This window comes from Nasonia vitripennis, chromosome 4 (genome assembly GCF_009193385.2).
Source record: "Nasonia vitripennis strain AsymCx chromosome 4, Nvit_psr_1.1, whole genome shotgun sequence".
NCBI lineage: Eukaryota > Metazoa > Arthropoda > Insecta > Hymenoptera > Pteromalidae > Nasonia > Nasonia vitripennis.
The window spans coordinates 21,258,647-21,281,509 of NC_045760.1; the positions used below are offsets into that span (position 1 = coordinate 21,258,647).

Sequence of the window (22,863 nt, forward strand, 5' to 3'; positions counted from 1 at the left end):
TAATCGCTCTATGTGTACGTTATATCCCCGCAAAATGAACGAGCCAAGTTACAGAGGGAACAACTAAACTCTGTTTGATTATCCAAGCGGAAAATGATCGGATGCGATCAGATGCGCGTGTGTGCTTGCACGCGCGCGCGCGCGTTTTCGCGAATGTATGAACTCTGACCTCGTTCTTTTGTGGCTCTTTCACTTCGGAATCGCTCAAATTTATTTTCGTATTATGCATAAAACTTCTCTTTTCCACTTCCAGTTTCACGCACATAATTATAATATTATATTAGGAATTCGTTCAATCATTAAAGAAACGCACATGATGTCTATCGTTGTTGCAACAAAGCTACAATAGTGCAAATTGTTCCTAAGCTATTTGACGAGTGCAAAAGGAAAGGCAACAAACCTTTCAGTTCTCGCGCTGCATGGCGACAGAGTAACGGCAAATCCGGCTCGACTATATCCCTCTCTCTCTCTCTTTCTCTCTCTCTCTCTTTCTCTCTCTCTCTCTCTCTCTCTCCCAGCACTTGCGCAACTTTAACGAGTTCGATTTGCGCGGACTAAGCATAAAACCGAACTCCGCTGAAAGATCGGCTTTGTGCGCCTAAGTAGCCAATGCTTTTTCTCCGATTCTCTCAACCAAGTCTATATTGCAGCGAATCAATATAATCGGTAATATAAGTTATTTTCATTTAACTCAAAAAAAAACTCGACTCCCAGCTAACATTGCAAGCTTGCACATGTATACTCTAATGATATAAGAGTCGCGAGGAAATAAGGAGAGCCAAGTGGCGACCGCCGAACACGCTTTGAATTCCATTAGCATCGTTTCACGACTTTGTTTTTTCGCTCTGGAAGCGGGGGCGAAATTGGAATGCCAAGTAGAGCTTGATCGCTTGACGAAGAGTGTCAAGATAAATTATTAATCAAGCATATGAATTTGCTGTGGCTTGCAGATGGTGGAAACACATGATATTCCATCTATCAAAAAATTGTACTAATATTATTTGTTAGTCAACTGAATTACGCCCAAAATTGCGATTGAGACCGAGCACCAACTCGTAAAGTTAACTTTACAAAAATTTAAACACAAAGATTATATTTTCTGTGAAATTGCTATCATACTGTGGTGAAATTCCCTAACTAAGAAATTTTTCAGTTTTAAAAGCTCCTTTCAACTTTTTGAACGATTCACGGAAAATTTAACGATTATAATGTAAAAGCAAACGTGAAGGCATAATACAGGCGCAAAAATAAATTATTTATAAGCTTATCTATACGCTTTTCGGAAAATCTTCAACCCGTAGGCGTTCTTCTGCTGCTTTGGCAGCCAGAAAAAGAAATACTCTACTACGCACGGTTTAATTAATTAATGGTTTCAGTTAAGCTATTTTTCAATAAGATTATAATATATGGACATATATAATATGAAACGAGAATCTATTTGGTCGCGTGTGTTTGCAACTCTGCGGTTAAACGAAAGAGCTAATCGTCGCTTTGATGGATATTGAAAATGAAAAGTATTGAAACATCGTTTCCATTCGTCGAAATACTGCATGCACAGTTGGAGAGGGCATTTTCAGAGGACACTCCATATAAAAATCGGTATAATCATTTGCTCACATGCATATCTGCAGAGCATTAAAATAAACGCCTTTCATGTTGCGAATTGTTTTGCGACGCGAAAGATATTCGCTGCGTAAAAATCGGAGCGTATCCGAATGACATTCGTTGCTCGACAAGCTGAAAGCTTTCAGCGCCGCGTCCCGTCATCCGTGCACAATGTACACATATCTAAAAGTGACGAGTGAACGTGCAAGCGAGCGGAGCGTGCTTTACCGTTTTTATTGCTCTGCCGCACAGAAAGCCTGCTATTACAAAGCGATGCTAATCGGGAACGAGCTTGAAATTATCCTCCCTATACGCAACTACCAAATAATATGCAGTATATCATATAAAGAGCTTAGATAAGTTCAGGCGATTGAAGGCGTTCATCGTCATTTGCACTGTAATTCTTAGTATATAGAATTTATACATTAGTTTGTGACGTGATTTTTTAGAAGTTAATAAGTGACATCAGATGCAATATGTTAAAGGTATCCGACCTGCAAAAAAACGAAACAGCGGCGCACCTTCGCGATAAGTAATTCCGCGAAGGCCGACAAGCAGCGACTCGTTTTTCTGAATTAATCCTCGTGAATAATCGATGACCAAAGTCTTGCACGTCGCGAAATTCGCTAAGAGCGAAACGCGCAGAGAAAAACGGTCTTGGGGATGAAAATCTTGCAGCTCTCACGACTCTAATCCCCGCCTCGATCGACGTCCGCCCACTAAACCCTAAGCGTTCAAGCAAAAAGCAAATCACAACTGCAGCTGTACGCGCCTTATTCGCGTATCTGAATTCTCCGCGGTCCCTCGTCTTTTATCTACGGATTTCGCCAATGGCAAATAGGGATGTGCGAGTCAGAAGTCGAGCTTTGTATTTGCTTACGACATTGTAGTATAATGAAATGTATAATTAAATCAAAGATATATAATGATACATTGTAAAAGTCTTCCGTAGTCAGACATGACAAATTTTAATCGTCCTATTCGGAAAGTGGACTCGCGCAACGGCCCCGCGCGCGTGTCAGTGGCCCCGGCTTGGTGCGCGTGTCCTGGCCGACGTGGTCTCCCTCTCCTCCCCGCAGTAAAGTCGACGCTCTCGTCCTAGTTTCGCCCGCGCGCTCGTCGATTTTCCAGGCCGTACTGTCTACTTTTTCAGTTCCTTCTTCTTTTTTTCTCCTCGCAAGTTTCTACTGCTGCCCCTGTTGTCCTCCTTTTTTTTGCACAGAGCTCTCGGCCGACGGCAGTGCATTGTTTGGCGTCGATTCTGCGAACGTCCCTTCATTTCGTCGCGCGATTATGTAGCTGTTTGTCATACTTATTTTGCGGCGGGTCACCGGGCTGAGCGGCACGTGGCCGTGCCGCGTATATTCATGCGTATAATGGAGATGGAGACGCGGGATTTTGTCGGTTTGGGCTTTATGAGGACTTTTGTATCGCAGTTGCGCCTGCAGCTATTACGCGTGCCGGCTATGAGGATCGATATTTTATGGGCGAATTTTCACGGATCAGTGTGAACTGACTCAAATAATAGGTATTCAGCTTATGCACGCGTTCTTTGTTGTTTTCTTGTATGCTTGTTGTGAGAGAACAGCTATTGGGTAAGTGCTTCATACGAATGAGAATCGCGAGGAATAGTCTTAATGATGCAAGTTGCATGCAGTGCTCCCTGTAAACCAGTCAATCAGTTACAGGCTGTATAGCATGCGCTCAAAAGAGCGTAATTCCTAAAACGCGACAAAGCATACGTCGGCGCAAGCTCTTGTTACGTGGCTCATTAAAAAAGCTAACAAAAAGCGCATGTACCGATCCTGATTTCTGCATACATTTTGAAAAATTGCATCGATCCGGCGATTTTGTTTCGCCGGGCAGTTTGCAATTCCGCGGCCATAAAACCGGAGCAACGCTGCACGTGCACTATTTTATCATGCGTGCAGTCTAACAATATATGAGGCTGTTTTTCTTGCAAGCTCGAGCCAGATGAGCCAGTACGCGTCTTGGCTGTCATGGCCGCCGCACCTGTAACTTAAAGCTGAATACATAGCTGTGCTAATTTGCCGTAAACTCATGTGCCTCAATACTCAAGGCAGGTTTAGAATTCGCAATTAAATTGTAAACGTTCCTTGTTTACAATTTAATGTATATGTACAGGCTATTTTCAGACTTTCGCTGTGTATAGAATAATTAATTGATTAAGGTAGCCTATTTATGCTATATAAAATATGTGAATTGGCATACGAGTAGCACGAAATGTTTGAAATTTAATTGCAGATTCTGAAAATGCCTTGAGTTTTGCAAAATACGCAATAATTATGCAAAAAATGATGTTGGTAATTAGTGACGATTTCTCTCCATGCTCTCTACACTGAGGACATGAGTCCCCAGCAGACTAGCACAGCCAACGAATATAGAATTGGTATAGAAGAACGGTCACGGGTTAAATTGAAGGGACGAAAACTTGGGGGACTGGTAGGGGAGAGGGGGGCGAACTTGAACGCGGGGCAATACTGTAACTTTTCTATAAGTGAATTAACAATTCTCGAACACTTTCTGTAACTTTTAAAAGGCAGGAAAAGTGTGTCTAAAAATTAATATTTCGGCCTGTGAGATCAAAAAGTACACATTAAAAGGGTGATTTTTACGCCGGGTCGCTTGCTTTACGTAAGTTTTAAGGCTAGATATTGACAATTGAATTTTTCAAAACCCTTGGGGCTAGTTTGTAAATCAGGTACGGGGCAATACTGTACATAAGATTAACATAGATAATTTAATCTGTATAATATTGCCCCGAGACCGTTATAGGATTGCCCCACCCCTGAGGCAATTTTATAAAAGTTATGCTTCGTTAAAGTTGTAGACGGATTTTTACAGTGGCCTTTTAGGGAGCTGAAAATTTTTGTATAACAACTTTAATCCAAGTACTTGGAACCTTATTGATTGATTTTTTATTTTCTCTTAACGGTTTTGAAATATAAAGCGACAAAAAAGCGTTTAAGTTCGCCCCCCTCTCCTCTACAGTCTGTTATAGGTCTCTCCTATACAGTCTTGGGGTACAGCTATGGTGTAATATAGGCTCTGCGTGTATTTGACCGTCCTTCTATACCAAGTCTATATTCGTTAGCACAGCTATGTGTGCAGAAATGTTATATGGCGCGGCGGCCATGACAATGCTAACGCGTACTAGCGCCATCTGGCTCGAGCTTGCTGGGCAAACATCTTCATTCAGCTATGTTATAGGTGCGGCGGCCATGACAGCCAAGACTTGTACTGGCGCCATCTGGCTACAGCTTGCAGGGCAAACCCAAACATCCTCATAGCGTGAAAATAGAGATCGGCAAGCTGCGCCGCTGGATTACTCGTGCGACACGCATCGATACAAATATTTTATGTGAACGCGCGCTTTTGCGTTGAATAAACTGCAAATTCTTATAGATGGATTGAATTTACGAAAAGTGCTCCACATTTATGCTGAAAGTTTAAATTTTTAGCAGCGCCCCCACGTTACACCTCAATAATCATTAATGATTTAAACAGGCTTAACAGTCAAAAAGTAGGTGTTAGTGAGTTTAAGCAGCTGTAGTACGTATCAAAGAATATTAAAAAATTAAGTTTCTTAGATAAAAGTTTGAATTAACATTTTATTTCGTCGGACAAATTTGAAGAAACAGTGGCCATTTTGCAAACTACAATTTGACTTTTTTCGACGAAATACGTCGTTATTATTTAATTTTCACTGCTTGATTTTTTTCAAACATTCTAAGTACTTATTGCAAATGCTGAAACTCGATATACGGTGATAAAGTTAGTTAATTAATTATAATAAACGAAAAACGTTTTCTCCACTAGGTGCCGGGTCACTCGAGGTGTAGAGCACTCTTAAATTACATCGTCAAAGTGTCGGTGGTTACTATAGGTAGGAGGCTGTCGCTTTCATATTATACTTTGTATGTGTATGACTTTCTAACTCGGCAAGTTTTCGAAGTTTATAAAATTCCACTGCTAATTCCAGGCGCTCGTTTTCGAGATAATAAATCTTGCACTTATGTAACAAGCATTTTACATTGCGGCAGCTGCTTCGCTAATATTGGATTAAGAGGCGCTTTTTTTATAGATGAATTTCTCTATTCGCTTGGCACGTGCACACGTATGCAAATATTTGCGGGATAGTTCATAATTTAAAAAAATTATTTGAGATTTTTTCATCTGATCTTCGTTTACAATTTGATAAATGAAAAAGAAACACAAATATCCATTTGAGAAATAAAATTATCATACATTTATACAGCGGAAAAAAACGCTGCCAATTCTTTGGCACGTAGCTTCCTCTAACATTATGTATCGCTTTAATATCTGAATTGCGTAATTCTATAAAGTTTTTGTACTTTTTCGTTTGATAGATAAAATTATTTCGAATCAATCATGTATACATAATCAATTATAATTCTCTCTCTCTCTCTCTCTCTTTTTTCTCGCATATAGCTATAATATTGTTTAACTAAGCTCGAAAATATATCACCCTCCTTTTTTTACCTGACACCTTATTTACCAAGCTATATATTCAAACGCACATGCGTAATTGAAAATCTTGTTTCTAACGAATTGGTAAGAGAAAAACAGGAAAAAACGAGCCAAAGTATACGTTAAAATCCATTGAATAAAATCTGAGATATAAGCAATGCAGTTTTCAATTATGCAAAGTATATAGGGTGAGAAAACAAAATTTGGAAGCTTAATATCTTTGAAACTAATTGGTTTCATTAACATCTCAAAAAAAAAGAGATCAAGGTGCTATATAATGCTAACTAAATCCAAAATTTGAACTTGATTAATGCCTTTTTACTTCAGTTATTGCGTTACATAGAAAAACGACTTTTTTCAGTTTTTGATTTTTTTCTCAGGATCTGCCCCATGAAATGACTCAAAATTAAAGTGGAATATAGTCCTAATCAAAACTACGTGTTTTCAGCACAAGAACATACACGAGGCAACGTGGACATCGCCAGACGGGGCCACACAGAACCAAATTGATCATTTCCTCATTGAAAAAAGACGTCATACTAATGTTCTTGACGTAAGGGCTTACAGAGGGGCAGATAGCGACTCGGACCACTTCCTAGTAGTAGCCAAATTAAGAGCTAGACTAGTAGCGAATCAAAATAGTAAGCGAGCAAACAAGGTAGAAAGCTTCGATATTGAGAAACTACGAGATAGAACAGAGCGAATTAGGTACCAGATAGAAATTAATAACAGGTTTCAGGCACTTGAAGAAGCAAACACATCGCCGGAGGGGAATGACGAACCGAATAGCTTATGGGGGGACATCGAAAAAACGGTAAAAGAGGCCGCGAACAAAGTACTGGGTAAAAAGAAAAAGCCAAAGAGCAAACCATGGTTTGACGAAGCGTGTGAACTCTGGTTTGAAAGGCGCAAAAAGGCTAAATTAGATAGCATACAAAATAGAAGCGATAGGACCGTAGAAGAGTATTCTAACGTAAGGAAACGGACGAGCGCGATCTACAGAAATAAGAAGCGGGAGTATCAAAAGAATCTTATTAGGAGAATAGAAACTAACAGTAAGGAAAATAACCCCCGCGAAATGTCCAGAGGGATTGACGCCATCAGAAAGGGTTTTAGGAGTAGAGCGCAATTGATGAAGGACGAAAACGGGGACCTCGTAACAAATGACAACGAATTACTGTCGCTGTGGAAAAATTATTTCGATAAATTATTAAACGTGCACGAAAATAGCGAAGAATTAGGGGACGAAATTCACACTGCTGAACCCCACGTGGAGGAACCGAGCTACCAAGAAGTAGAGGCCGCGATTAAAAAGCTAAAAAACAACAAAGCCGCGGGAAATGACTCTATACCAGCTGAGTTGCTCAAATATGGGGGCGTCGAGCTCACTTTCAAAATCTATAAACTAGTATGTGCCATCTGGAGAAATGAAACAATACCCGAAAATTGGAAGGAATCTATCATTATACCGATTTTTAAAAAGGGGGATAAGACAGACTGTAATAACTATAGGGGTATTTCACTTTTAGTAACGTGCTACAAAGTTCTGTCAAACGTAATACAAGCTAGACTCACTCCATTCGCGGAAGATATAGTAGGAGATTATCAGTGCGGATTTCGGCGCAACAGATCGACGAGCGATCAAATGTTTACCATAAGACAGTTGTTAGAGAAAAAGTGGGAATTTTGCGAAACCATACACCAACTATTTATAGATTTTAAAAAAGCGCACGACTCTATTAAGCGAAGCAAAATGTATCAAATTCTAGTACTTCTCGGTGTACCGAAAAAACTCGTGAGATTAATTCAAATATGTCTGAACGGAAGCACGGGAAAGGTCCGAGTAGGCGGTAATGTATCAGAACCCTTCATGATACGCGATGGTTTAAAACAAGGGGATGGGCTCTCTACGGTGCTGTTCAATTTAACGTTAGAGTATGCCGTTAGAAAAATGCAGGTTAGCCAGCTGGGCGCAACGCTTAATGGAACAACGCAGATACTAGGCTACGCAGATGATTTGGATATACTAGGGGATTGTAGGGAAACGGTAGCAAGAAACGCGGAAATCCTCATAAAAGCGGTGGAGTATACAGGGTTAGAAGTGAGTGAATCAAAAATAAAGTACATGATTGTGGATAAGCTAGGCATCTGCAGAGGGGAGGAAGATCTCAGAGTTGGGAATTTTACTTTTGAAAAGGTTAGCGAATTCAGGTATCTGGGTACGACCATAAATGATAGAAACGAGATTAATGTCGAAATAAATAAGAGACTCCATTCGGGTAATGCTTGCTTCTACGCCGTGAGTAATTTACTTAAGTCGAGGCTGTTGTCTAAAAACGTTAAAATAAGAATATACAGGACAATAATACTGCCGGTGGTTCTGTACGGGTGCGAAACGTGGACTCTCACTAAGCAGGCGGACAACCGTTTTAGGGTATTTGAAAATAAAGTCTTGCGAAAAATATACGGGCCGAAGAAACCGGGGAATGGAGGAGACTACACAATGATGAGTTACACAATCTGTACGCGTCACCAAATATTAACAGAATAATAAAATCGCGCAGATTGGGATGGGCAGGGCACGTAGCGAGAATGGGAGACGACCGTACGGCAGCGCGTGTCATGAAGGGCAGGCCGATGGTAACGCGACCTCTAGGTAGACCTAGACGTAGATGGGAGGACAACGTAAAAGCGGATCTAGTAGAAATAGGACGGGTGGGTGTCGATCGGAGAGGTGCATCTTGGGTGGGGTTGACACAAGATAGGGCAGCGTGGAAAGCTTGCGTAGATGAGGCGATGAACTTTCAAGTTCCAAATGCCACGTAAAAAAAAAAAAAATTCATAAATAATAAATAAATAAATTTAAAAAAGCTGAGATACATACGTATACGAACAAACACACACACACACACATATGTGCAAATCCACGACCGACAGCACACAACTTGGGTGTTGGAAGTTGCAAATTTCAAATTAAGGGCACGCCTACCAGACCAACTTTTTTGTTTCTTTGGGTCACCTTGAGTGAGAAAATTCCCGCGTGCATCGCCGATCGCTTGCCAAACTTTTTTGCGGGGCAGTTGAAATTCTCTTATGGGAATTATAACATTGGGAAAAATAAGAGAAAACTAGTCACGATTCAACTTCACCCGCTTAATGTTTGAAAGCGTAATCCAAAAATGTGTTCTACTAAGATCAAGGTATCTAAAAAGAGCTTTAATTTGAAGGCTAGTAAGTTAGGAATGGTTGCCTAGGTCAAAAGTTGCCTAGGCTTGAAAATAGTAAAAAATCACGAAGAGTAAGATGCTTTACAAAAATCAGCGATTTTTCTCTTTTTTTTTTAATTCTTATAACTTTTGATCCGGGATGCCAATTTTAACCACCCAGGGCTCAAATTAAATCTCTTCATCTACTTCCGTTTAAAAAAATTGGATTAACATTTTAATTTTACAATCAGCTATATATACGCCTATCAATTATCGCCGTTTTTTGACTATTTTCATTGTATATATAGCTGATCGTAAAATAAAAATGTTAATCTAAATTTTCAAAACAAAAGCGAAAGAAAAGAGCTACAATTTGAACCCCGGATGGCCGAAATTGGCTGCTTGGATCAAAAGTTATAAGGATTTAAAAAATAGAAAAATTGGAAAATTGGTGATTTTTGCCATCTTCTAGCCTAGACAACTTTTGACCTAGGCAGCCATTCCTAACCCACTAGCCCTCAAATGAATTCTTTTTTCTAATACTTTGATTCTATTAAAACACATTTTTGGATTGCGCCTTCAGACAAAAAGTAGCAATTTTCTGTGAAAACAGTCAAATTACATTTATGAAGGAAGTGGGAAAAGGAATGAGTAGTCGGGTCCTTAAATAAAAAACGCAGCAATTTCGCGGTTAAACTAAATATAAACAGTAACTTGCTTAGGCATAAAAACCCTCAGGAACAGAGGGAAAAGCCTGAGCAAGCTAGTGAATAGAAATTATTTATTTATCAAGCAAATTAATGAATTTACGTAAGCATAAAATACAAAAGTCAAAACTTATTATCTAATTTAACTTACGCAGTGAATGATCGATCCTTATATTTACAGAGCGCTCGCTTACCTAATATTTCGGGGATCAGTCCCTACAATAACGCCGCAAATCGCAAATATCGGTGCGCTGTACGTGAGACGGACCACCCTCTCTTCTGGGTAGGTTGTCGGTCGAGAAGATGGAGATATCCCGGGGTGGCAACGCCCAGCACGTCACAGGGCCCGGCTTCTCGGGAACGGGTCCAGCCCTCGCTCCGTGAACGACTTGAGACGACTCGTCGAGTCGTCGCGACCGGGACCTATAGCGAATATTCGCTATGCGATGACAGCACGCTTGTGTCTCGCCCATACGGAATTACAGGCACTTTATTTACACGAATTATAGAAATAAGGGAGGAATCACACGCGAGTGATTTACTAACAAATGTAATTCAAATTACAGCGGCTACTACAGGCACTATAAAAAAGCTACACGCGAATAGAGGCTAGGCTTCGGATCACACTGCTCTCGATCGATGCCGAAACGAATCTGACGCTCTCGCGCGCATTAATCGATCTCAGACCGCAGAAGGGCTTACGCATGCGCTCTTTCTTTTCTTGGCGCGCCATTATTAACTCGTCATCAAGAAGCGCAAGAATCAAACCGTGCTAGGTGATACATATTTTATGCGGAGACGTATAATAATACGCGAACATTCTGGTTTTTGTTAATTTTCCCCGTGTTAAATTCCCATAAGAGAATTTGAACTGCCCCGCAAAAAGTTTGGCAAGCGATCGGCGATGCACGCAGGCATTTTCTCACTCTAAATGGACCAAAGAACCAAAAAAAGTTGGTCTGGTAGGCGTGCCCTCAATTTGAAATTTGCAACTTCCAACACCCAAGTTGTATACTGTCGTTCGTGGATTTGCACACATGTGCAAATCCAGAAAAAACCGGACACTTTTGGGGGTTTGAGTGAACGAAATTGAAATTTGAGGGCACACCTCCTAGGCCAACTTTTTTGGGTTCCTTATGCCACCCACAACCCGAAAAACCTTGGGTTCCCGCGGTTACGAAATACTTTTTTTTTCCGGGCACTTTAAATTCTCTTATGGGAATTTAACACGGGGAAAATAACCGAAAATTACCACTTTTTGTCTGGAGGCGCAATCCAAAAATGTGTTTTAATAGAATCAAAGTATTAAAAAAAAAGAATTAATTTGAGGGTTGGTGGGTTAAAAATGGCTGCCTATGTGAAAAGTTGTCTAGGCTTGAAAATGGCAAAAAATCACCAATTTTTCTATTATTTACGAAAATCAGCGATTTTTCTTATTTTTATAATCCTTATAACTTTTGATCTGAGCGGTCAATTTAAATCATCAGGGGCTCAAATTGTAGCTCTTGTCTTCCGTTTTCGGTTTGAAAATTAAGATTAACATTTTCATTTTACGATCAGCTATATATATATGACGATGAAAACGGCCAAAAAACGGCCATAATTGATAGGCATATACATAGTTGATCGTAAAATTAAAATGTTCATCCAATGTTTTAAAACGAAAATAGAAGAAAAGAGCTTTAATTTGAGCCCTGGATGATTAAAATTGGCCACTCGGATCATAAGTTATAAGAATTTTAAGAATAAGAGAAAGATCGCTGATTTTCGTAAAACATTTTACTCTTCGTGACTATTTACTATTTTCAACCCTAGACAACTTTTTGCCCAGGCAACCATTTTTAATTCACCAGACCTTAAATTGAAGTTCTCTTCTGATACTTCGATCCTAGTAATACACATTTTTGGATTGCACCTTCATACACTGAGTGGGTAAAGTTGAATAGTGGCTTGTTTTCGTTTATTTTTCCCATGTTAAATTCCCATAAGAGAATTTAAAGTGCCCGGCAAAAAAATAAGTATTTCGGGAACCCAAGGTTTTTCGGGTTCTGGGTGGCCTAAGGAACCCAAAAAAGTTGGTCTGGGAGGTGTGCCCTTAAATTTCAATTTCGTTCACTCAGCCCCCTGAAGTGTCCGGTTTTTTCTGGATTTGCACATATCCGTACGGACATTTTCCAAAGCACCATTTTTCGACTAAAAATGCATCAAAACATACTTTCCACACGTTTTTACATAAACTCCAAAAATTACTATTACAAGGCTTCCTTAGAACGAAAGCAAAATTGCTAACATAATTCAACTCATCGTTGCCGATTTCCGTCCTTTTGCGGATCGATGGACAAAACAGTTCGGGAAAAGAAAATCACCTATATGGAACAGCAGTTTGTGTGTGTGCGCGTGTGCGTCGATGATAGCGCAACTCAATATTTCGCAGCGAGAGGGCTTCAAGCTGAAAGGCCCGTAGCACAGTATATACGTAGCGTTGGAGAACGGTCTGCTGCTGTCTCTCGCAAAAAGGAGAAGCTTTTGCGGGAACGTCAAGCTCGCCGCAGTATCCCGGCCCTCGTGTCATCGAGTTTTATTTGGGTCGAAACAGAGGTCGCAGAAATCCAATCGCCAAACAAAACAAAACGAATCGCGATCTCGCTGTCGCCAGAAAGCTCTAGCGCCTCGTCGAGAAACTCGCCTCTGTATTTGTGAGTGGATATATCTATGCGACGTCGAGAGCCATTAGATTAGGGGGCGAGTTTCGCTGGGATTATTCGGGGGATTCACCGACTAAAGAGATGTATCGCGTAAATCAGAACAGTCCACGTGTTATCATTCTGCTGTTTTTATCCACCTTGTCGTAGTGCCATCCCATAAATCAAGCCGATATGAAGCAATCGGTAAAAATCACGCGAATCGTACATACAGCTGCACGAGTCTGCGTGTGTACTGTATAGCAGTATAGATGTACGTTTATATATTATTAATGAATTATGCATTTTCAAAGTCAAGGGAAAACCTGATAATGAATTCCACGAGAAAGATATAAGTATTTTGCAGCGGCTTTTCGGGTAACAGTCTGCATGGTATTCACGGAATTGCGGGCATTATCAAGGGAAATATTGCCCTCAGTGTATAAGTGCTCCGTTAAGGAAATGAGGCACACTTGATTATACTGATTATTATGCTGGACGCTTGTCAAAAGCGGTTATACCTGTGTGGCAAGCCTGAAATGCGTTCTTCTAGATTAACATAATTACTGCACCGACCAGAGATACATGCATGGTGAGCAGAATCAAACGAAGAATTAGAATATTTCTACTATGTTTTCCTTACAACGAATAAAAGTCGGATCAATCAGTGTTCCTCTGGAACAAGTCGCTGAAATTTTATTTTCGATACACACTGTGCATAGAATGCAATTCCATTGCATTCTATCGTGTACACTGCAAAATACTATTGGAAACACGCACGAAAGATGATTGGATGGGCGAAAATCATGACACTTTTTTACTTGTCTCGGAATTGCATATTATTTTTTCGTCGCACCTTATTTGTTCAGTCGGTATTTTGTCGTTTTGTTGACTGGGTTTTTAAAATGAATAATTGATTGTGTTTGCCGTGTACATACATTAAATTCGCTCGTGGTATTGACTCTGAAGGGAACGTCATCATGATCTTAGATGGTTTGTGAGTCGTAAATCTTGTGACTTTCAGCTCATTCTAAATCAAGTTAGCTGCATATACTTTTATTTTTAAGCAAGAAAATTGATGGGTAAAAATAATGTTGAGTTACGGTTGTGGCTAAAGGTTTCTAACTGCAAGATTTTAAAACTTATGTTCCACCATATCTCAGAGTTTAACGTGTATATCCAATAAAACTCCTGAAAAGCAAGTTCCATTTTGTCTGCTTAACAATTTTTACAATCAAACAAAAACAGCCATCCTATGGTTTTTGATATAATATTTTTTTTATAAGAGATTGAAAAATCTAATGCGATGAATTATAACGTATTCAACATAAAGGAGCTAAAATTATTTCTTAGCTCGAAATAAAAAATTATGCTATCCCTTTCTATTTTTGAAAGCATACCTACAATTAAAATAGCACATAAAAAGTACATGTAACGAAACGGAGTATATGCATTGCTTGAAATAGTGTGAAAAAACAAATTTTTACAACTGATAAAGTTCAAAATTTGGAGCAATAAATAAACCAAGTTTGATAGTATACTTTGCTTGAAACGTTAAAGTGATATATGTGTCTATGAAAAAGATCATAGAAAGGGTTATTAGTTGGAAATCCTGATTGTTGTGTGAAACATCGAAATTAAACATGTGGCTTCTAAAAATATGTCAATTTTTAAATTATAAAGCTAAGATAAGTATCACTTAAAAATCCATAAATCTGAGCTTTAAAAACTATATAATCATATTCATCATCCCATATTGTCTTGAAAGAATGTATGAAGCAATTTAGAGAATCCGATAATGTCGATTATAATCTAACTAGATAATATATGCTAGCTACTATATCAATGATATTTCTGACAATGAGCTGCAAATCCATTTTAGATCCTTTTACGAGTATTATGCGTATAAGATACATCAGATGCACATGAGCTTATTCATACTAGTTGCTATAATTTATTATAATCAGTAGGATTTTTAATAAACGAAGAAAATTCAAACCAATTATTATTCTGCTTTCAAATAACCTCAAGCGATACTTTTCCAACACATAGGTGATTCGGAAATTTTTTAACTTTTTATACTGTTTAAAGCACGTTTGGAAATCAACAAAGTTTAATTATGACATATATCTGCAGTGATGTTTACGTAAAGCACTTTGGGAAGAATTTTTACTCGTTAGCAATGAACGGTTCGCTTTTTTTTAATGCATTCGTTTCATTTTATGCATTCGGCCTTGCACACCGGGCTTGTTGTTATACAAACTGCCAGCTTGACACTTTGCCCACGCGGCGCTGCAGCTTCTTTGTGAGAGGCTTTGCGGATTGCCTTAATGTTTAATGCGGATAAAGCTTTCTTTGTGGTCGAGATTCGCACTTGCTCATTAGATGCTAGAAAATTTTGCGCTCTGTATTTGATGACGAGAGCTTTATAAGAATGAATATGCGGAGACCTAGTTATTAAGTTTGTGGTCACGTTTCGCCAATACGGTTATATTGACGAGGTAAGCAGACTGAATTTGTTTGCTGTTTTTGAAGAATGTACGTATACAATACAGAAAAATTTACATATGTGTTAAATAATTACATCTCATACAATTTTTATTTATTTGCATTCCTATCGATTTGTTTTACTTATTATTTTGTTCGTGCCTTCGTCTTTCATAGTGCATTTATAGGCGTATATTAGGCGTGGCTTAGGTACTATTGATCTCCTTTCTATACTTTATATAAAAAAAAAGTTTTTTCGGGTATCATGTCTTAAGCACGTGTTTTGCAAAATTCGGTGCCCAAGTTCTTCTGACATAATATTTTCGTGAAACTTTATTATTTTGTCAAATTCGGTCTGCTTCGTTTGCAAGCTCTCGTGCTACTTCCGAGCAAACGCGTCCTGGGCTTCGTTCCCAACATCGAAAAACAAAGAAACTGTTGTTTCTTCTTAGCAACGCACTTCCCTCCTCGACAACCCACGCGTCAAATTGTCCATACAGAGCGCGAATCGAACATTCTTTGGGATCAGCATCAAAGTTGTTTTTCGCGCTCGAGGCGGCCGACAACGAAATAACCTGTTTATTCCGCGCCGGGGCAGCGCGGCCCAACAGGAGGTTATGTGCTGCGATTTTATTATTATTTTCGCGACGATTTATAAGCAAATCCGACAGAGTGAGCACATCATCGAGAATCCTGTATTCTTTCGATCTCGTATCGGCCGCCCCAGAGACACTACTTCTCTCTGTTCACGAGGCGACTGCCTCGAAAGAGTCAACATCTCTCTTTCGTACGAGGACCTTGCGAATTTAACATTAGAATTGAATTAGACCTTTCATACGATGCTTTTACGATACATGTAGTACTTCTTAACTTTTATACAGCTATTGTGTCTTAAACTGGCCAGTGGATCCTGGACAGTGATTAGTCCACCGAGCGGTTTAACTGCTCAAATTTATACCAGGATATTAAGAACCCCTATTTTGTGAAAACCTCTCTGTAAGCATAGCCTGCAAACGCCCAGAAGTAAAAATATACAGATTTCCAATACTTAAAAAAAAAACATATTTCTGCCATCTCACTTTATTTTCTGCATTTTTTAAAGACTCTTGACCTCGCGCGCTTCTGGCGTACTTAAACATATCCGTGATCGTAAATATAATTATACTTAAATTAATTACAATACCGTTAACGCAGATGTAATGCAATGAAAACAGAAATTTATATCACGCCGAAATTAGGTTTAATGCCGAAAAGTCCAAATTCTCATGGTCGTATAATGACATTAACGAGAGATCAGCATTTGCGCGGCAAAATTGAATAAAACCGTCGATCGATAGAGGCCTCGATAGAGGCTCAGAGCAAGTTACTCGCGTATTTGATTTTAGAGGGAAGCTTGCACAATGCAAGAACCGTGGTAGAAACGCAGTTGCTCCGCTCCGTACGCTTTCAGGACAAACCCATGAGCACGTGCATAACATAGATGGAGCTTTTAGAGTCCATTCTCATCGGAAAATGGAAAATTGATTAAACAAGAAATTGTACTCGTCTGCTCTTTTCTACGGCAGGTTAAATAGAGCTGCGCGTTTTCTTTTCTTTGCATTTAAGTAATACGCTCTCATTCGCGTACTTCATTTTTAAATCAAAACAATTTTTTGAGCCTATCTTTCGTTCTTTAATATTTTTGGTGTACTTTCGAAACTGGCAAAGCATTTTTCATGCAGTTGCTTACTTTGCAGTGTGCCGTTGAATAAAGACAAAAATTGACCTATGCTTAGCATTCGCGTGGCACAACGAAATGTCCTTTCCTGGAAGGCAACCTTTCCACTTTCGCCATCAGGACTGAAATTCCACACCAAAAAAATTTAGAGAGTATATCTTTTCGTCGGGGATTATCTTTGTCAATCCCCCTGTCTCTTTGCTATTTCTGCATCGCGCTTCCCGGTCTTACATTCCCATTCCTTGCTTAGCCCTTATCTCTGTGTCTGTCTCTGACGTGCGAAAACATGCGAGTTTTGGTAAATAATTAGTTGGCAAACATATAGGGTCAAACACTTGCGCTTCTTATTGAAAAATCAGTTATACTACTTGGAGTTATATTATAATCCCTTATGGCGTTCTTTGAGAAACAGTTTTTATTATTTCTAAAATAATGCAATTCTGTATTGGGTAGAAAGCTAAAAAAAAAAAAGCTTGAACACATTCTACAAAGTGTGCTCCGTGGTTATTAATGTTTCTGGTTTCGAAATAAATATTGTAAAAAGATTAAAAACAGCGGTTGTGGTTTGTGTCTATCCTTGTAAGTAAATAGATGTACATATCGTCGCTCCCTACTTGAGGTAAACTTTGAGGTTTGTCTGTCTTTGTCCAAGGTTTTCATGAACTTAACTAACCCAATAATCCAATAAAAACGTAAAATACTCACATTTTAAGTAATAAAAGTCGCGAGTTGTGCTAGTCTTCGGGAAATACGTGAGTTGTGCTACTTTTGGCGGCATTTCTGAACTGTGCTACTCTTCGCGGCAAATCGTGAGTTGTGCTAGTTATCGTTTGAAAATTTGAACTGTGCTAGTCTTTGTACGGAGCGACGATATAGCGAGAGATATAGGTATCCAGAATCGCCGGTGTTGCGGTCCTGGTAAAATGTATGTACCATTCTCTAAACAATACTAACTGCAGTGCACTTTAAAAACCCTACCATGGACAAAAAAACATTAAAAATAAAATACTTGATATTTTTTAATAATATATGTGACAGAAGATTCATAAAAAATAGAGGAATTAAAAAATTACAATCTCACAAAAAATATGAAAGCTTATAGTATTTGCATAATTGATTATCAATTTAAAAAGTGTGATTGCGATTCAACAGTAATTACACGGCCAAACCGTAAGGCCTTATCCAATAAGCGCTTACAGGCGTCTGGTCAGACCCTATACTAGCACTCAGGAAAAACACGTCATTGCAATTATCCTCCTACGCCTTTCGAACGAAGTTCGGGCTCGAGTATTCCCCTAAGATAACAATGCCAAAATCTATCCGATTCCTACACACACTCGCACAAGGCAAGGATGAAGAAGAGCGAGTTCGTATTTGATCTTTACGAGAAGTCGTGCGCAGGCGCGCACCCACGCGGTCCTCGCCGGTAAATACACTACTGGAACCCGAAAGCTCTCTCGCTCCTGTGAATGGAAGAATTCCGCTGGGATGTTCGAGCACGAGTCCGATGTAAGTATCGAGCGCATACTCCATCAGAGATGCCAAAGGCAATCTCGGTTAGTCGATATACGTATACCTACAGGAGGATGACGCATCGATTACTCTGCAGGATCAATGGATTTCACGGTTACAGGCCAGAACTTTACATAAGCATGTCAAGCTGCAAATTGGAGCTTTTAAAATTGCTGTTTGTATAATATTCCAAGAACGTAATTGAAATTTTGCTTGTTCATTTACAGAGTTGATTGGTTACAAACCTTATTAGTTTTCACGTGTTCGGGGCAGCGGTAAATTTATACGCATATAGAATTCCTTGGAACTCGCTCTACTTTGCAATATTTTTAAATTCGTTTGAAAATATTGTTTGCTCTCGTACATAAAGGATTCATCGTTATTTACATATGCATAATGATACACCATACTATTCGCAAAATATAAAAAAATGTTCTTCTCAATATTAAAAAAAAAGTCGCGTGGTTCATCGATATGTGAGTCAGTGTCACAATTTTGTTAGTTCACAACCCTCGAAAAAGCTCGCGCAAGCTCGGTGCGTCGCAACGAAAACATTCTTACGAGCTTTTAACGTATTATTAGTGCCAGTAGTCGAAAGAATCGCAGCGAAATTTCCAAGGAAGGAAAACTCGAAAAACATGCGTGCTCGCGAAGGACGCGCTCACAGGGTGAAAGACACGCGAGCGCAGCCCTTGCGTCTCGTCACGTCTCTATTGATCGTTTACGCGAGAGAGCGCTCCAACTGGCTCGAACCGGCTGGCAGCGTAATCGCCACGATGTCTTTTGCGAGGAAAGCCTTGATTTTCGGAAGAATCGCGAATAAACACGGACAAATTTGAGAATGCAAGTTTGGCGTGTACTCACTGTGATAATGCAGTGGACGAGCCGAGGGTGGCGCGCTCGGAGGCTAGAATCGCTGGATCCCGATGCGCAGAACTGTTGGCCCGTCAGTGGCGAGAGGCCATGTTGAAAATGTACGGACGACCAGCACCGCCTGTCGGGGAACTGTCGAGGCTCTGGCTTTCCGGTTCTGCGTAGCACGCTACGAGCTACGAGGGTGTCGGGGGAGGGAGTGAGCCGCTGCTGTTTTGTTGTGATCCTTATCGATTTTGTGTGTGTGCGCGTGCGCGCAGTCGAGAGAGAGAGAGAGAGAGAGAGAGAGAGAGAGAGAGAGAGAGAGAGAGAGAGAGAGAGTTTGTGTGTGTCTGTCTGGTGGTTCAAGTGGGATCCCAGTTCGAATGGCGCACGATGGATGATAGGCTTCGAGTACGCTCTTCTTTTTGCCTCGGGTGGTATATGGAAGAATGTTTGTTTGATAAAAATGTCGGGCCCGCGCATGCTGAGAATATTCCTGTGCAATATCCAAGTTATTTTATGTACGTTCTTCTTGATGGTGGATAACGAGTTGATGTATTTCTCGAATTTTTTAGTAATCCTTTATAGGAGTTGTACGGAAAAAAGTAACAATGACGATGATTATCCTGTAGTAGCAGTAATTCATTTTTAGGATCCTTATTCGGCATTTTCTGTTATAACGCTTTGCAACAAAAGGAAACTGAAAAATATACGACAATGAATCAATGAATGTTTTCATAGCGTCATTTACATTTTATTACTGCATACTGTGAAGTTGACTGCGATAAAAGAACATAAACTGTATCAACAGAAAAGAAATTTACCAATCAACATCACGTTTGCCACTTTTTATTTATCGTATAAACATCCACCGAATAGCAATCAAAGTGAGAAAGGCAAAAAGGGGCCGCGACCTCAAAAACGCCAATCTGCAAATTAGGGCCAGCGGGTTCGTGCCCGCAAAAACCATCCGATGAACGATGCCCGCCCACGTAGTCGGCAAGTGCATCGAGCCGTGCACAGCTGTTGGGAGCCACTCGCGACTGCTGGAAGCAGATTTATAAGACGTGCCGAACTATACATATTTGTTTCTGCTCATCTCTGCTGTTGGCCATATTATGACATTTTTTCCATTAGCGAATATCCTCTCTTAATAAAAACAAAATTAGGAGGATACAATATTGTTATTAAGAATACTGAAAATTTTACGGATCGAAATACACAACGCAGAACATTTCGAGGAATTCTGAACGTGCATTTTCACCGCGGCACACGCTGCATCTCACAAAAGCCGCGGCGTTCCCTGCGCACGGAAATACATCAGAGAGCGATGTATCGCGCGCTGATTAAAGCAGTGCCAGTCAGTACGGAAACGCCTCTAATATGTAGGACTAACTCTTTAAGGGATATGAGAGAGTGAGACCAAGTCACTGGTATCACTCTAATTCGCGAACGTTCTCTCCAGTCGACGAAGAGAGCCGGCTATACCGAGAGGGTGAAAGCCACAAGAAGCCCACAAAGGCTCCTTCCCGTTTTATCAAGATTGATACGACTTCATTTGACCTGACGACTCTGCTGTGCCCCTCGTGGAGACTTCGTGGCTGCGTACTGCTTTTTGTAGAACTGGATGGGCTGAATACGATGGATTTTATTTTGTTTCACTCTTATTCCAGAATAACATCAACTTTCCATTTTTGTTTCTCAAAAGTAATTGACAAAGTTGCGAGCAAAGTTGTTGTTTACCGAATGATTGATTAAATAGCGAGCTTAAAAATATCTTATACTATTTCATGCAACTTATAGCAGCTCCTGATAGCTCAGAAAAATACTGGCGAAGAAAATTTCACCTCGACTTTCACGTAGATGAATAGGAAGCCGAACATGACTTGTTTTCAAAGAACTGCGATTTTCAGATATTTGCAAGGTAAATTTCGCGAGTATCTCTCGCTCGAACAGTAACTTAGGAAAATCTTAACGCATAAGTAAATCAAGATAAAAGTCGTGCCCTCAAGACTTTTCTAACGAATCTTTCATCCCAACTGACGTTACCTATATTACTTACTTTATGCTAGTTTTGGTTAGCAATACTATACCTTTATACATGCAGCGTCGAAGTATTTTCCGTCACAGGCCCACCTTTTTCCGCTGACGAATTTTGCAATGGATTTTGCAATTATTAACGCGTGTGTACTTTTTTTGTTTACCTTTGACATCCGGGGCTTCGGAAGGACGGTGCGCATCGGGAATATCGCGCGCGAAAATCTCACGAAAACGCGCTTGGTAAGTGGCCGCCGAACACCAGATCCAGAGGAAACAGACGCGGGCGCTTGCAATCTGAACGAGAGCAGGAGATCTGTGGCTGAGTCGAAGAAGCTGAAGAAGAAAGCGAGATAGATAGATAGATAGATAGAGAGAGAGAGAGAGGGGGGGGGAGAGAGACTCTACTGCATCAGATTTTTCGACGAATTGTAGTAAAACAGAATTAGAAGGCTGGGCACTCGACAGTCCCTGGCACGCGTCGTTCACAGGAATAGGAAATAAATGCTGCAGCGTACTAGTTAATTTCATTAAGCCCAAACACGGCTAACCTATTGATGCTTTGCCGACGAAGAGACATGTTCGCGATAAGCAATTTCACACACCAATTATCAAACACGCGAAATTCTCAACTGAATCATCTTCATCGGCGACACTTAACTGTCCCTGGAAGGCGTCGTTCACAGGCAATAAATGCAGCAACATACTTACTTCGGTGTATCGCGCAGACTTTTAATTTCAGCCGAAACCGGGATACCTGGGACCTTATTGAAATGACCGATATATCGCAAAACAAAACAACACTGGCTGAAATTAGGCTTGTACAACGCTGGAAGTGGGCGATATCGATTTGTTTTTCGAGATAACTGTGATATATCGTTTACTTCAATATATAAAGCCCCTGTTATTGATGCGTTGTCGAAGAATTCCAAGAAATATAATTTACTATTTACAAATAACTTACCTGCATTAAAAATTGGTTGTTCTGCTGACTGTATTATTTTTCTGTTGATTATCTTTCTCTGGACTATAAGCTTTTGGGTCCTTCCTTAAGTTTTTAAAGCAATATTTATGTACGTAACATATACACAAACGCGAACCTGAAAAACCTCGAAATTCGAAAAATCCTCCACTGTGGACGTCCTGATTGTCCCTTTTTTTTCTAACCAATCGCATTCTACTTCTTGCAAAAAACACAACGTTCTAGACCCGGTAGATCTCATGGATCGTGTATAATAAAGAGGCCCATCCAGCCCGATTACTTACGCAGAAATTTTGACGTTCGAAAATCCTTCACAACTTTTCTCGTCTTGATGATATAACCACTCACGATTTAGCAAACCTGCAAAATTTTAATATGTAGGAAATTATTCATAGTGATCGCCCTGATCTAGGCTACCTGTTCTAAATACTCTAAAAAATCCAAATTTCTATGCCCGGTGGGTCTCCAGAAACGTGCACAAAGGGTATAATAAATAGGTCTATCCAGCCCGATTAGGCCAGCATTTCATAGTACAGTTTCCGATTGAGGTTTCCCGTTCTAG

The 22,863-nt window shown here is 39.9% G+C and overlaps 1 protein-coding gene across 4 annotated transcripts in view; it reads right to left on the reverse strand.

Moving 5' to 3' along the window:
- Positions 1–22,130, reverse strand: part of LOC100114329 — a 29,975-nt gene extending 7,845 nt beyond the window's left edge. For 2 of the 4 annotated variants that reach the window (XM_032599062.1, XM_031929375.1), the window contains exons 1-2: positions 22,031–22,130; positions 21,487–21,655 (exon numbers count right to left, since the gene is read on the reverse strand). In XM_032599062.1, the coding sequence (XP_032454953.1) occupies positions 21,487–21,522 (36 nt within the window). In that variant the 5' untranslated portion in view covers positions 21,523–21,655; positions 22,031–22,130. Of the gene's footprint in view, positions 1–21,486; positions 21,656–21,870 lie in introns of all 4 variants that reach the window. The other 2 variants (XM_008219168.4, XM_008219165.3) reach the window with 2 other exon arrangements.
- Positions 22,131–22,863: the final 733 nt, after the last annotated feature.